At 43.2% G+C, this 13,992-nt stretch overlaps 1 protein-coding gene across 2 annotated transcripts; it reads right to left on the bottom strand.

Annotated features, from left to right (window-relative positions):
- Nucleotides 1–7,624: 7,624 nt before the first annotated feature.
- On the bottom strand, nt 7,625–11,155 carry LOC124027193. 2 transcript variants are annotated; one of them, XM_046339659.1, is made up of 4 exons: nt 11,019–11,155; nt 10,412–10,774; nt 9,558–9,661; nt 7,625–9,338 (listed from the first exon to the last, which is right to left on the bottom strand). In XM_046339659.1, the coding sequence occupies exons 1-4, from the start codon at nt 11,074–11,076 to the stop codon at nt 9,126–9,128; spliced, it is 738 nt and encodes a 245-aa protein (XP_046195615.1). In that variant the 5' UTR covers nt 11,077–11,155; the 3' UTR covers nt 7,625–9,125. The 2 variants fall into 2 exon arrangements, with proteins under 2 accessions (XP_046195615.1, XP_046195618.1); XM_046339662.1 differs by having other exon boundaries at nt 9,558–9,607; nt 11,019–11,045.
- Nucleotides 11,156–13,992: the final 2,837 nt, after the last annotated feature.

Here is a 13,992-nt window from a genome sequence, read left to right on the forward strand (position 1 = left end):
CATCACCTCCACTCTATCCCTCTCTGTTCATCACCTCTCTATCCCACTCTCTGTTCATCCCTCCACTCTATCCCTCTTCTCTCTGTCTGTTCATCACCTCCACTCTATTCCCTCCTCTCTGTTCATCACCTCCACTCTATCCCACCTCCACTCTATCCCTCTCTCTCTCTCTATCCCACTCTCTGTTGTTCATCACCTCCACTCTATCCATCTATCTCTGTCTCTCATGCAAGGATCACTTTAGCCAGAGATGGAGAGGTTTTTGAATTGTGTTAATTTTTGGGGGGTTAATTTTTTTTGGTTTATTATTTTCATTTCTGGAAAAATCTCCAGAGTTGTTATTTTAGTTTTTGTCAAACTTGCTGTTGTTGATGTTTGTTTTATGATGATTACAATGATTTTTACGGATGTTTTTTCAACGGCTCCATGCAGTGTTCAGCTGCTCTCCTGTCCCCTGCTCTTACTGCTCGTAAGCAGAAGCTAAAATACTTCTGGTTCGACGCGCACCTCAGCAAACGCAGCCCACCACAGGAATGTTATGGATACGGACACTGCAGATCTCAGTGGGGGTGGTTCATTTGGTGTGGTTGTTGGACAGTCAGTGTTTTGGTTCAGGAGCGGACCTAATGGTTCTAATGTATAGTCAGATCATGTGTGAGATTGAGGGTATCTATCTACCCGGCCTGCTCTGCTCCCCCTCTCTCTCAGCCTCTGCTGCCCAGCCCACCCTCTCTCTCAGCCTCTGCTGCCCAGCCCACCCTCTCTCTCAGCCTCTGCTGCCCTGCCCACCCTCTCTCTCAACCTCTGCTGCCCTGCCCACCGTCTCTCTCAGCCTCTGCTGCCCAGCCCACCCTCTCTCTCAGCCTCTGCTGCCCAGCCCAGCCCACCCTCTCTCAGCCTCTGCTGCCCAGCCCACCCTCTCTCTCAGCCTCTGCTGCCCTGCCCACCCTCTCAGCCTCTGCTCAGCCTCTGCTGCCCAGCCCACCCTCTCTCTCAGCCTCTGCTGCCCAGCCCACCCTCTCTCTCAGCCTCTGCTGCCCAGCCCACCCTCTCTCCTGCTCTCCCCTTCCCATCCTCATGTTGTCCGCTCCACACACACATACACATCCTCCACTCCAGTCAGGCCTCATTCACACTGGTGCTTTATTTTCCATAGGCTGTCTAGGACAGACTCCTAACCACTATCCCTCTCCGTCACCCTGAATACCAATAAAACTGACGCAGCACTCGATTTCTATGCAAAGACAGAGGTTCGCGCTCAGAACCATCAACCATCAGTCCACCAACCATCTGCCAATTGTCTAACCCTCTCCTTTCCACCCCCTGGCATTTTTTCTTACCAGCCAGCACTGGGCTGACTCCCAACTACCCTCCCCACTGTCCCATCACTGTGGTGTGTTTGTAATTCAGTCTCACTGATATCCCTCATACATACACGCCTCAGGAGGACCACTGAGTGGACTCTGCTTTCCCCTGTTGGCGCTCTAGCATTGTGTAAAGTACATCTGTAAAGTACAGTTCTTCATTATGATGATTTCAAGAGCTTTTAGGTAACACTAATAATGAACTGCTGAGTGGTATGAGAAGTATGAGTGGTGGGGATGGGGGTTTCTGGGAGTCCTTCCTCATGTGTCATGTGCCAACTGGACTAAAATATATACTTCAGCCCTGCCATTTACCATTGAGTTGTCTCTGCTGTCAAATGAGCCTTCAATTTCCAAGATTCAGTAGTTTTGAGACTACATTTCCTCCTAAATCCTAGACTTAAAGGCACATGGGTCATGGAGGAATGTGGGGTGGGAGGAGGGGGTAATATTTGGGCCAGGACATATGAGGCAGTCCCTTGTCCCAGCTGTCAAAAGAAAACAGGCAGTCTTGTGTGTACTGTTGATGGGTCACATTGGGTACACCTTTTATAAAACCAAAAACATGTTATCTTTTTTTTTTGGGGGGGGGGGGGGGGGCAAAAAGTAGAAACTAAAGTACAAAAAAGTGTTTTCAAAAGTCCTACAGTATGTTTTTTGCTGTGCACTCCTTGGCTGAGAGGCCTCGTTCTGTCTCTGCAAGCCTTTTCCCCCCAACTGTGGCCCTCTGACTGGGGCTTTCTTCTGGAACACTGTGTTGATGCTGTTTGTTTCTGACCTCCAGCCTCGAGTGCACCACCCACAGAACATTGCCCCAGATCTGGGTTTTTGGGTTAGGGTCCAGGTGGGGCCCACCGTATCAGCAGGGCCAGGACACACCTCACAGTTTTGTTCGGTACCAAGTCTTAAAAGGGGAAAGGCCTCTTCCAAGAGTTGTTTTTCGTACTTGTCATTGTCGTGTGACATTAGCAACAATCACTAATTGCCTATTTCTGAAAAACCTGAATTGTTTTGCTCCACGCTGGGCTCTCGAGGCTACAGACTGGAATAGGGTCACAAAAAAGGGATTAGGGGGGGTCAAGTCTCAGAGGCGTCCCAGGATTCTCTGTGCAGCACGAGCACTGAGAGCCCACCTGTCACTCTACCCACCCCTACCCCACCTTATTGACCCACCAATATACACCATGGATGACTGGTGTAGGAAGTCAAGAGAATCTCCCTTTTTAAATCACTCAAAGGCAACTGGAGTTTAAGCAAAGTATGCTTCTCAATCATGGACCAGAGTAGGTTCTGGGGTAGGGACCCCATTTCAAGAGGAAAACAAGAAAACAAATCTTTGTCAAGGGCCTGGGTTGAATATGCACATGCTAGTTTATATACATGTATACATCCAAGTGTGCATATGTATACAGCTAGGTTTCTCTTTCCACTTTACCCTAAACCCGCTCTCTGCCCCAGGTCCAACCTTACCCCTATGTATTCTCCTTCTCTGTATATTTCCCAGAAGATAAATATAATATTAACATATCAGAGTAATACAAAAATAAAGAATACAAATACTTGAATCAAAAGAAGCGCCAATATTGTAATGTGAACACTTTGTAATAATTTTGTCTCATTCATACACTTCCTGGATATTTGAGAATATCTGTTCTGAGTGAACTAAATCTGAAAAATGAGGATTGTTAAAAACAAAGATTGGTATAAAAAAAGGCTAAATGACATCTGTTGTATCTGAGTGTTTGCACAAGGTTGCCTGTACTGTATGGTTCATGGGTGGGTGGATGGATGTGTCTGTTTGACAGACTGTGTGTATGAGGTTTCAAACGATTGTGAGCCTGTGATTTACAGCGGGAATTATCTCCGCTTTTTCATTTGATTTCTATTCAGTATATTAGTTTTATGTTTTATTTTGGCTTATCAAAGTATATTGTGATGTTTATTGTTATTAGACTCTAGCGTTGCACTGAGTGTCAGTCCTCCCCTCAAGCTAATCGAACAACGCCAGATAAAATACTGGGGGCAGACGGCGACTTCACGTGTAAATGTTTACTCAAGGACTTAAGAAAATAAGTGTTTTTAATCTGTAATATGTTTATATACCTTGTAGTGGCTTTCATTGTGGAATAATCCAAGAACAAATATGGATTATTAAGTATAAGTATTGCACCATTCTTTTCAGATTATAAACTTTAAAAGTATACAAAAGCAACAAAAAAACAAATATTGAAAAAAGTAACAAAAAAAGTATTTTTGAAGACCTCTGTGGCCATAGAGTTTGGGTAGAGAGACTTGTAGCTCTCCCTGTCTATTCAGGGAGAAACCGAAGGACAAGACATCAGAAGGAGGGTTGATTACAAGGCTCACTTCAGAGGTGCCTACCTTTTTGGTTTGTTAGCTTTTGTTCAGTTTCATTTTTGTTCAAATCTCATGCGTTATGTCTGCTTGTTTTCTGCAAGGCCACTGACGGTTTACAGCCATGTTTGTTTGTCTGAAGTTCGAGGAAAATGAATTAACTTTACGAAAATGTTGGAGAAAAAAAAAAAAAGGACATACTTCCATTTTTAAAAAGAATAACAAAAACACTTTACAGAATGAAGATTTTAATATTGTGCTACTTTCAGAACTCTGGGATCCAACAGTGTTGTCATGTTATATTTGACCTTTGACATCTTTGTTCTATGTTGATTTCATGGACTATCTAAAGCCTGTGCGTTTTTATTACATTTTTCCTTTGTAAAAAAAACTTTAAAAAAACCATAATTGCTCACTATCTTGCACATAAAGTGGATCTTGTCTCAGGAAGGCCAGGGTTCCAGAGTTCCAACTCCACTCCATTTTAATGTACGAAGAACAAAAAATGATTTTAAAAAATGAAGCACTGAAAAACTTATGACTTTCAGAAAGAGAGAAAATATCCTTTGTTTTTAAATCCGTAGCAGTTTACAGGGCCTTCAGAAAGTATGCACACCCCTTGACTTTTACCAAATGTTGTTGTTATAGCCTGAATTTAAAATGGATTAAATGTAGATTTCTTTTGGTCACTGGCCTACACACACTACCCCATAACGTCAAAGTGGAATTTGATTTTCTACATTTCTAAATTCAATAAGTATTCAACCCCTTTGTTATGGAAAGCTTAAAAACATTCAGGAGTAAAAATGTGCTTAAGTCACACAAGTTGCATGGACTCTGTGTGCAGTAATAGTGTTTAACATGATTTTTGAATGACAACCTCATCTTTGTACCCCATACACACAATTATCTTTAGTCAGCAGTGAATTTCAACCATAAAGAACAGGGGGGTTTTCCAATTCCTCGCAAAGAAGGCCACCTATTGGTAGATGGGTAAAAAAAAAAAAAAGGCATAGAATATCCCTTTGAGCATGGTGGTTATTAATTACACTTTGGATGGTGTCTCAATGCACCCAGTCACTACAGAGATACAGGCGTCCTTCCTAACTGCGTTGCCGGAGAGGAAGGAAACTGCTCAGGGATTTCACCATGAGGACAATGGAGACATTAAAACAGTTACAGAGTATAGTGGCTATGACAGGAGGAAACTGAGGATGGATCACTAACATTGTAGTTACTTCACAATTACTAACCTCATTGACAGGGTGAAAAGAAGGAAGCCTGTATAGAATCAAAATATTCTGAAACATGTATCCTGTTTGCCACAAGGCACTAAAGTAATACTTCAAAAAATGTGGCAAAGCAATAAACTTTTTGCCCTGAATACAAAGTGTTATGTTTGAGAGTACCACCCTCCATATTTTCAAGCAGTGATGGCTGCATCTTGTTATGGGTATGCTTGTAATTGTTAAAATTCTATACGAAAACCTTGGTCAGTCTGCTTTCCACTAGACTAGACACTGGGAGAGGAATTCACCTTTCAGCAGGACAATAACCTAAAACACGAGGCCAAATCTATGCTGGAGTTGCATACAGTGAATGTTCCAGAGTGGCCGAGTTAGTTTTGACTTAAATCTGCTTGAATGGCAAGACCTAAAAATGGTTGTCTAACATTGATCAACAAACAATTTGACAGAGCTTGAAGGATTCTAAAAAGAATAATGGACAAATGTTGCACAATCCAGGTGTGGAAAGAGACTTACTCAGACTCAAAGGTGATTCTAACATGTATTGACTCAGGGGGTTGAATACTTATCTCATCAACATATATTAGTGTTTTTATTTTTCATGAATTTTGCACAAATATTAGATTTTTTCTTACACAATTCTCTCATTTCAAAGTGTATATCATTGCCAAAAAAATCCCACTAAGTAACAACAAAATGTGGAAAAAGTCAAGGGTGTGAATACTTTATGAAGGCACTGTACATATTAACCAAATAATGGGCTTTAAATGAACTTACAAAAAATGGAGTGCTTTATATACATTTTTATTAAAATTGCTTTACATTTAAAAACAAAATTATCATTTGATTTTGATTGTTACAAAAAAATGACCGTGAAAGAACATGCAAATTCTGTATGTTTTGAATCTTTATTGTATTTTCTTAGAAGTCCTGTCCTGACTGAATAAGGACCATTGTGCATTACTCTCTTTCCTCTGTCATTCTCTCTTATGTCTGGTATTAAAGAACAGGGAAATAACTGACGTCGATTTATTTGGAGGATGTTTTTAAAACTAGCTGGTTGTAAAGGATCATGATCTATGCACAAATTTGGGGGGGGGGGGGCTTTGATGGGTACAAGGTGCATTTTATGCAGGGGTTTTGGGATCCACTGTTTTTATTTGGTTGGGTAGGCCTACCCCCCCCACCCCAAGACTCCAACATCTGGCTTCTTTAATTCAGATTGACATCACGCTACATGGCTATGCTGTGTATTCAGATTGACGTCACGCTACATGGCTATACTGTGTATTCAGATTGACATCACGCTACATGGCTATACTGTGTATTCAGATTGACATCACGCTACATGGCTATGCTGTGTATTCAGATTGACATCACGCTACATGGCTATGCTGTGTATTCAGATTGACATCACGCTACATGGCTATGCTGTGTATTCAGATTGACATCACGCTACATGGCTATGCTGTGTATTCAGATTGACATCACGCTACATGGCTATGCTGTGTATTCAGATTGACATCACGCTACATGGCTATGCTGTGTATTCAGATTGACATCACGCTACATGGCTATGCTGTGTATTCAGATTGACATCACGCTACATGGCTATGCTGTGTATTCAGATTGACATCACGCTACATGGCTATGCTGTGTATTCAGATTGACATCACGCTACATGGCTATGCTGTGTATTCAGATTGACATCACGCTACATGGCTATACTGTGTATTCAGATTGACATCACGCTGGCTATGCTGTGTATTCAGATTGACATCACGCTACATGGCTATGCTGTGTATTCAGATTGACATCACGCTACATGGCTATACTGTGTATTCAGATTGACATCACGCTACATGGCTATGCTGTGTATTCAGATTGTCATCACGCTACATGGCTATGCTGTGTATTCAGATTGACATCACGCTACATGGCTATGCTGTGTATTCAGATTGACATCACGCTACATGGCTATACTGTGTATTCAGATTGACATCACGCTACATGGCTATGCTGTGTATTCAGATTGACATCATGCTACATGGCTATGCTGTGTATTCAGATTGACATCACGCTACATGGCTATGCTGTGTATTCAGATTGACATCACGCTACATGGCTATGCTGTGTATTCAGATTGACATCACGCTACATGGCTATGCTGTGTATTCAGATTGACATCACGCTACATGGCTATGCTGTGTATTCAGATTGACATCACGCTACATGTGTATTCAGATTGACATCACGCTACTGTATGTGTGTATTCAGATTGACATCACGCTACATGGCTATGCTGTGTATTCAGATTGACATCACGCTACATGGCTATACTGTGTATTCAGATTGACATCACGCTACATGGCTATGCTGTGTATTCAGATTGACATCACGCTACATGTATGTGTGTATTCAGATTGACATCACGCTACATGGCTATGCTGTGTATTCAGATTGACATCACGCTACATGGCTATACTGTGTATTCAGATTGTCATCGCGCTACATGGCTATGCTGTGTATTCAGATTGACATCACGCTACATGGCTATGCTGTGTATTCAGATTGACATCACGCTACATGGCTATGCTGTGTATTCAGATTGACATCACGCTACATGGCTATACTGTGTATTCAGATTGTCATCGATGGCTATGCTGTGTATTCAGATTGACATCACGCTACATGGCTATGCTGTGTATTCAGATTGACATCACGCTACATGGCTATGCTGTGTATTCAGATTGACATCACGCTACATGGCTATACTGTGTATTCAGATTGACATCATGCTACATGGCTATGCTGTGTATTCAGATTGACATCATGCTACATGGCTATGCTGTGTATTCAGATTGACATCACGCTACATGGCTATGCTGTGTATTCAGATTGTCATCGCGCTACATGGCTATGCTGTGTATTCAGATTGACATCACGCTACATGGCTATGCTGTGTATTCAGATTGACATCACGCTACATGGCTATGCTGTGTATTCAGATTGACATCACGCTACATGGCTATACTGTGTATTCAGATTGACATCATGCTACATGGCTATGCTGTGTATTCAGATTGACATCATGCTACATGGCTATGCTGTGTATTCAGATTGACATCATGCTACATGGCTATGCTGTGTATTCAGATTGACATCACGCTACATGGCTATGCTGTGTATTCAGATTGTCATCGGGCTACATGGCTATGCTGTGTATTCAGATTGACATCACGCTACATGGCTAAGCTGTGTATTCAGATTGTCATCGCGCTACATGGCTATACTGTGTATTCAGATTGTCATCGGGCTACATGGCTATACTGTGTATTCAGATTGTCATCGGGCTACATGGCTATACTGTGTATTCAGATTGACATCGTGCTACATGGCTATGCTGTGTATTCCTAAACCTCTTACTCTTTAGCACTGTGCCCGTCACCCCATCTGTATGTTCGGTCGTTTCATTCAGTTATTGTGTTTTTGTTGGGATGATGGGTGGGACGGGGATTTGGGGTTCGGGCTGCTTTTTGCCTTTTTTGTTTTAGAAATATTAAGGAAAAATGTCTGTACTGAGATTTAAAGAGTCAGTGGCTTGTAATGATTTATTTTCTCAATGTATCTCTTTCTCCTCGTAGAATGTGATTGTTAAATGACATGCACCGAAAACAATGTTTTCATGAACTATGGAGCTTCTTTCATCTATTAATAAAATTGCAGTTTTTTTCTGGTCTGTTAAAGGGTGTTGTGGTCAGTTCTTGATGCTTGATGTTGATGTTTGTCAATTAGTTTGCAGATTGGAGTTTTCCCTATTAGATCCTGTTCTGAGGGCATCACCACTAGTTCACCTATACAGGCACTGTGACCTATGTACTAGCTCTCAGTATTTTCCATTCTCATCCTGTTGGTGGGTTTGTTGGGCAACCATAGTTGGGTGACTCCTTGACACTGTAGAAAAGAGAGGTGAGGTGGGACCAATAGTTTACGATCTTGCACACACTTGAAAAAGCAATGATGACAGTCAAACTCTTTCCCACCACCTGTCAGAGTGGGTTAGAACATGTATATCTGGAACTCTGGTACTGTTATTTCTGCCATCCACTCCCCCTTTAAAAAACATTAGGGGGGCATGACACCACCCTCTGTGGTTCGCTCAGGGCTTCAGAGTGATCTGTCTGGGGCTGGCGTAGTGGTTCTCCTGTGCTTGTCTGGCCTGGGGGTTGGCGTACACAGGGGACTCTGTTTCCTCCAGGTGTGTAGGCACGGGATGGTTATTTTGGGCACTTCCAGCTCCTCGACACCCACTGTTCATTTCCTCATAGATGGGAATGGGGGCTTGTGTTTTATGACGTTTTCTCAGCTTAGCCTGAAATGGATATGAGGCATACTTTTATACTGACAAATTTACTCATGACTTTATACCTGACTAAAATTAGATGTGGAAACAATGTTCATCATGTGTCTGAAAAATAAACTGAAGTAATTCCCGAGAGTAACAGTGAGGACTGCCCCTTCCTTTAAATTTCGACATGAACATACTTGGTTTTGGTATGGTGGTAAGATTCGGGTTGATTAGGCTACTTACACACTCTACTGCACACAGGCAGATGAGGACGAGGAGAAGCAGGCCAGCTGCTGCAGAGATGGTGTAGATCAGTGGGGGGTAGCTGGAGCACTGACACACACTCTCTGCACAATCAACACCCACACACTTTTATCCAAATACATAGTAATTGTAAATCCAGGACACTCCAATTAGTATGATATGTTTTGTAAGGTATGTATTCATTTGTAGATGTCTATTATCCATTTCGTATGATATGTTACGAATTACAATTTGTTGTGGCTAACGTTAGCTAGGTGACTAACGTTAGCTAGGCTATGGTTTAGGGGTTAAGGTTAGAGGATGGTTAGCTAACATGCTATGTAGTTAGAAAGTAGTAAGTAGTTGTAAAGTTGCTAATTAGCTAAACAAATGTAAGTTGTCCGTGATGGTATTCCAGACTGCATTCACGGTAAACGCTGCATATGTCGGCTCAATCGAAAATGACCTTTACATTTATATCGCGGAATCTGTAACAAACACTTAAGCTTTACAAATGGAATAAATCCCTAAATCAAGGTCAGAATGCAGATTATCTGTAGACACATCTCCGCCACACCTTAATTCATTGATCTCCACCCAAACGAATAGCGGGGTGAATAGCATTCTATTCTCATGCTTACATTTAAGGTCAGAATACGTGGAGGTAACAGAGCATAAAAAGGAAATTGTGTTCCATTCACTTGCATTTAACTCAGGTCGGAATTCCCCCAATGAGAATGTGGACACATAGGATGAACAGGGCTTATAGCCGTCACTCTCAGTAACTCCAGTACCACGGTTGGTGACCACTGATAGTTCCTTCTCAGTGCTATAGCCAAATCATGATCACGTACCTGTCCCTTCAACAAACAGGAAGTATTCCAGACTGCCGGAGCCTGTTCGATCAGAGGGGTCAGCTGTGTAGACAAACTCACATAGGTACAGGCCTGTGTCTGTGCGCTGTAGATGGGCTATGGTCACGTTGAGCAGGTCAGAGTTCAATCCGCCTGTGACCTTCAGACGATCTTTGTATAGCCGGTTAACCCTCACCGTCCCGGGACTCCGGTCCTTGGCCATGAACAGCACCTCCCTCTCAGGCCGGACACACCTGCGGGTCAGGTAGAGACTGACAGGGGCTCCACCTGTCTGCTCAGGTGTACAGGAGAGATCCACTGACTGCCCCTCTGAGCCCTTTATGTACATCACCTCCTGACGGGCTGGAGAGACGGTTGTGGGTTAGTGAGGGTAATGGATTAAAACTCATGCAAGTTACTCATAACCTCCATTGTGTATTAATGGTAACCTTTTGGTATTTGCAGGCGATATGATTGAATGGATAAATGAACATCAATATATTTTATTTTCCAACAAAGCCAAACACAACTTTTATTGTGTTCCTAAAAAACCTAGTTTTAACCTCAGTCCCCGGAGGAAACCCCTCAATGGAAATTCACCACTTACCAGTGCTGATCATCAGTGTGAGAATGAATATCCAAATAAAGTACCAGCTGGTCTTCATGGTTTTACTTATGTATTGATCCACATGACCTGCTCTAGCATATCACCCTAATGTTAAATCATGTGAGGAGGACTATTTCCTATAGGCTACTAAACTGTGAAGCTCTGCGGTTATGCATTGTGTACATGTATAGTTCTCCCACCTATGAGCTCAGCACAGGAAGAAGACTTGAAAGCCCCAACTGTCATCAATCTAGATGAATACATTTGAGAGGAAACACGACCATATTTGATGAATGGCTGTGAGCACATGCAGGAAACTGAACACTGCTTTTGCTCAAACTCACTTCTGAAAGTGCAGTGTGGTATAACTTTTATGTGCAAATTGAATTCCAGCCTAAATATTGATATTTGGGTAACATTATACATGGAGCTATACATAACACCTCATGAAACCAGTCATAACACCTCTATGACAGTTTCAATATCATGCATAACAACCTTTATAACACATGTATTCAACATCATTTATGAGGAGTTTTCAAAATGAAACTCCCTTTAAATAAATAAAGTGTATTAATCCGTTGTGACATTGAAATGTGTATCTGTACTGTCACAGTACCAAAACTCCTTACACACTATTCAAGCAACAGGCTGGGAGCACAGAGCCACAATGGCAGTAAGAGATGTCAGCAGCCCCAAGTTTAGTATATTTCAAATACAAGACATAGCTGTGCTTGATTGAGCTTGCCTGGGGCGTTCTCGTCTTGTTTATATTGTGGGAGGCAACCTGTCTGCCTAGGGAGACGAGGCGAGATCCATCAAATCAAATCAAAATCAAATCAAATTTTATTTGTCACATACACATGGTTAGCAGATGTTAATGCGAGTGTAGCGAAATGCTTGTGCTTCTAGTTCCGACAATGCAGTGATAACCAACAAGTAATCTAACTAACAATTCCAAAACTACTGTCTTATACACAGTGTAAGGGGATAAGGAACATGTACATAAGGATATATGAATGAGTGATGGTACAGAGCAGCATACAGTAGATGGTATCGAGTACAGTATATACATATGAGATGAGTGTGTAGACAAAGTAAACAAAGTGGCATAGTTAAAGTGGCTAGTGATACATGTGTTACATAAGGATGCAGTCGATGTTGTAGAGTACAGTATATACATATGCATATGAGATGAATAATGTAGGTAAGTAACATTATATAAGGTAGCATTGTTTAAAGTGGCTAGTGATATATTTACATCATTTCCCATCAATTTCCATTATTAAAATGGCTGGAGTTGGGTCAGTGTCAATGACAGTGTGTTGGCAGCAGCCACTCAATGTTAGTGGTGGCTGTTTAACAGTCTGATGGCCTTGAGATAGAAGCTGTTTTTCAGTCTCTCGGTCCCAGCTTTGATGCACCTGTACTGACCTCGCCTTCTGGATGATAGCGGGGTGAACAGGCAGTGGTTCGGGTGGTTGATGTCCTTGATGATCTTTATGGCCTTCCTGTAACAACGGGTGGTGTAGGTGTCCTGGAGGGCAGGTAGTTTGCCCCCGGTGATGCGTTGTGCAGTCCTCACTACCCTCTGGAGAGCCTTACGGTTGAGGGCGGAGCAGTTGCCGTACCAGGCGGTGATACAGCCCGCCAGGATGCTCTCGATTGTGCATCTGTAGAAGTTTGTGAGTGCTTTTGGTGACAAGCCGAATTTCTTCAGCCTCCTGAGGTTGAATAGGCGCTGCTGCGCCTTCTTCACGACGCTGTCAGTGTGAGTGGACCAATTCAGTTTGTCTGTGATGTGTATGCCGAGGAACTTAAAACTAGCTACCCTCTCCACTACTGTTCCATCGATGTGGATAGGGGGTGTTCCCTCTGCTGTTTCCTGAAGTCCACAATCATCTCCTTAGTTTTGTTGACGTTGAGTGTGAGGTTATTTTCCTGACACCACACTCCAAGGGCCCTCACCTCCTCCCTGTAGGCCGTCTCGTCGTTGTTGGTAATCAAGCCTACCACTGTTGTGTCGTCCGCAAACTTGATGATTGAGTTGGAGGCGTGCGTGGCCACGCAGTCGTGGGTGAACAGGGAGTACAGGAGAGGGCTCAGAACGCACCCTTGTTGGGCCCCCGTGTTGAGGATCAGCGGGGAGGAGATGTTGTTGCCTACCCTCACCACCTGGGGGCGGCCCGTCAGGAAGTCCAGTACCCAGTTGCACAGGGCGGGGTCGAGACCCAGGGTCTCGAGCTTGATGACGAGCTTGGAGGGTACTATGGTGTTGAATGCCGAGCTGTAGTCGATGAACAGCATTCTCACATAGGTATTCCTCTTGTCCAGGTGGGTTAGGGCAGTGTGCAGTGTGGTTGAGATTGCATCGTCTGTGGACCTATTTGGGCGGTAAGCAAATTGGAGTGGGTCTAGGGTGTCAGGTAGGGTGGAGGTGATATGGTCCTTGACTAGTCTCTCAAAGCACTTCATGATGACGGAAGTGAGTGCTACGGGCGGTAGTCGTTTAGCTCAGTTACCTTAGCTTTCTTGGGAACAGGAACAATGGTGGCCCTCTTGAAGCATGTGGGAACAGCAGACTGGTATAGGGATTGATTGAATATGTCCGTAAACACACCGGCCAGCTGGTCTGCGCATGCTCGGAGGGCGCGGCTGGGGATGCCGTCTGGGCCTGCAGCCTTGCGAGGGTTAACACGTTTAAATGTCTTACTCACCTCGGCTGCAGTGAAGGAGAGACTGCATGTTTCCGTTGCAGGCTGTGTCAGTGGCACTGTATTGTCCTCAAAGCGGGCAAAAAAGTTATTTAGTCTGCCTGGGAGCAAGACATCCTGGTCCGTGACTGGGCTGGATTTCATCTTGTAGTCCGTGATTGACTGTAGACCCTGCCACATGCCTCTTGTGTCTGAGCCATTGAATTGAGATTCCACTTTGTCTCTGTACTGACGCTTAGCTTGTTTGATAGCCTTACGGA

Source organism: Oncorhynchus gorbuscha, unplaced genomic scaffold, assembly GCF_021184085.1.
Source record: "Oncorhynchus gorbuscha isolate QuinsamMale2020 ecotype Even-year unplaced genomic scaffold, OgorEven_v1.0 Un_scaffold_2983, whole genome shotgun sequence".
In the NCBI taxonomy this organism is placed as follows: Eukaryota; Metazoa; Chordata; class Actinopteri; order Salmoniformes; family Salmonidae; genus Oncorhynchus; species Oncorhynchus gorbuscha.

Bases quoted from the DNA above. Each gene is read 5' to 3' on its own strand.
- LOC124027193 (XM_046339659.1), bottom strand. From the start codon at position 11,076: ATGAAGACCAGCTGGTACTTTATTTGGATATTCATTCTCACACTGATG. The intron at 9,662-10,411 runs GTACGTGATCAT...TTGATTGTGCAG, and splicing joins CCTGTTTGTTGAAGGGACAG to AGAGTGTGTGTCAGTGCTCC. The intron at 9,339-9,557 runs GTAAGTAGCCTA...TATCCATTTCAG, and splicing joins GCCTGTGTGCAGTAGAGTGT to GCTAAGCTGAGAAAACGTCA.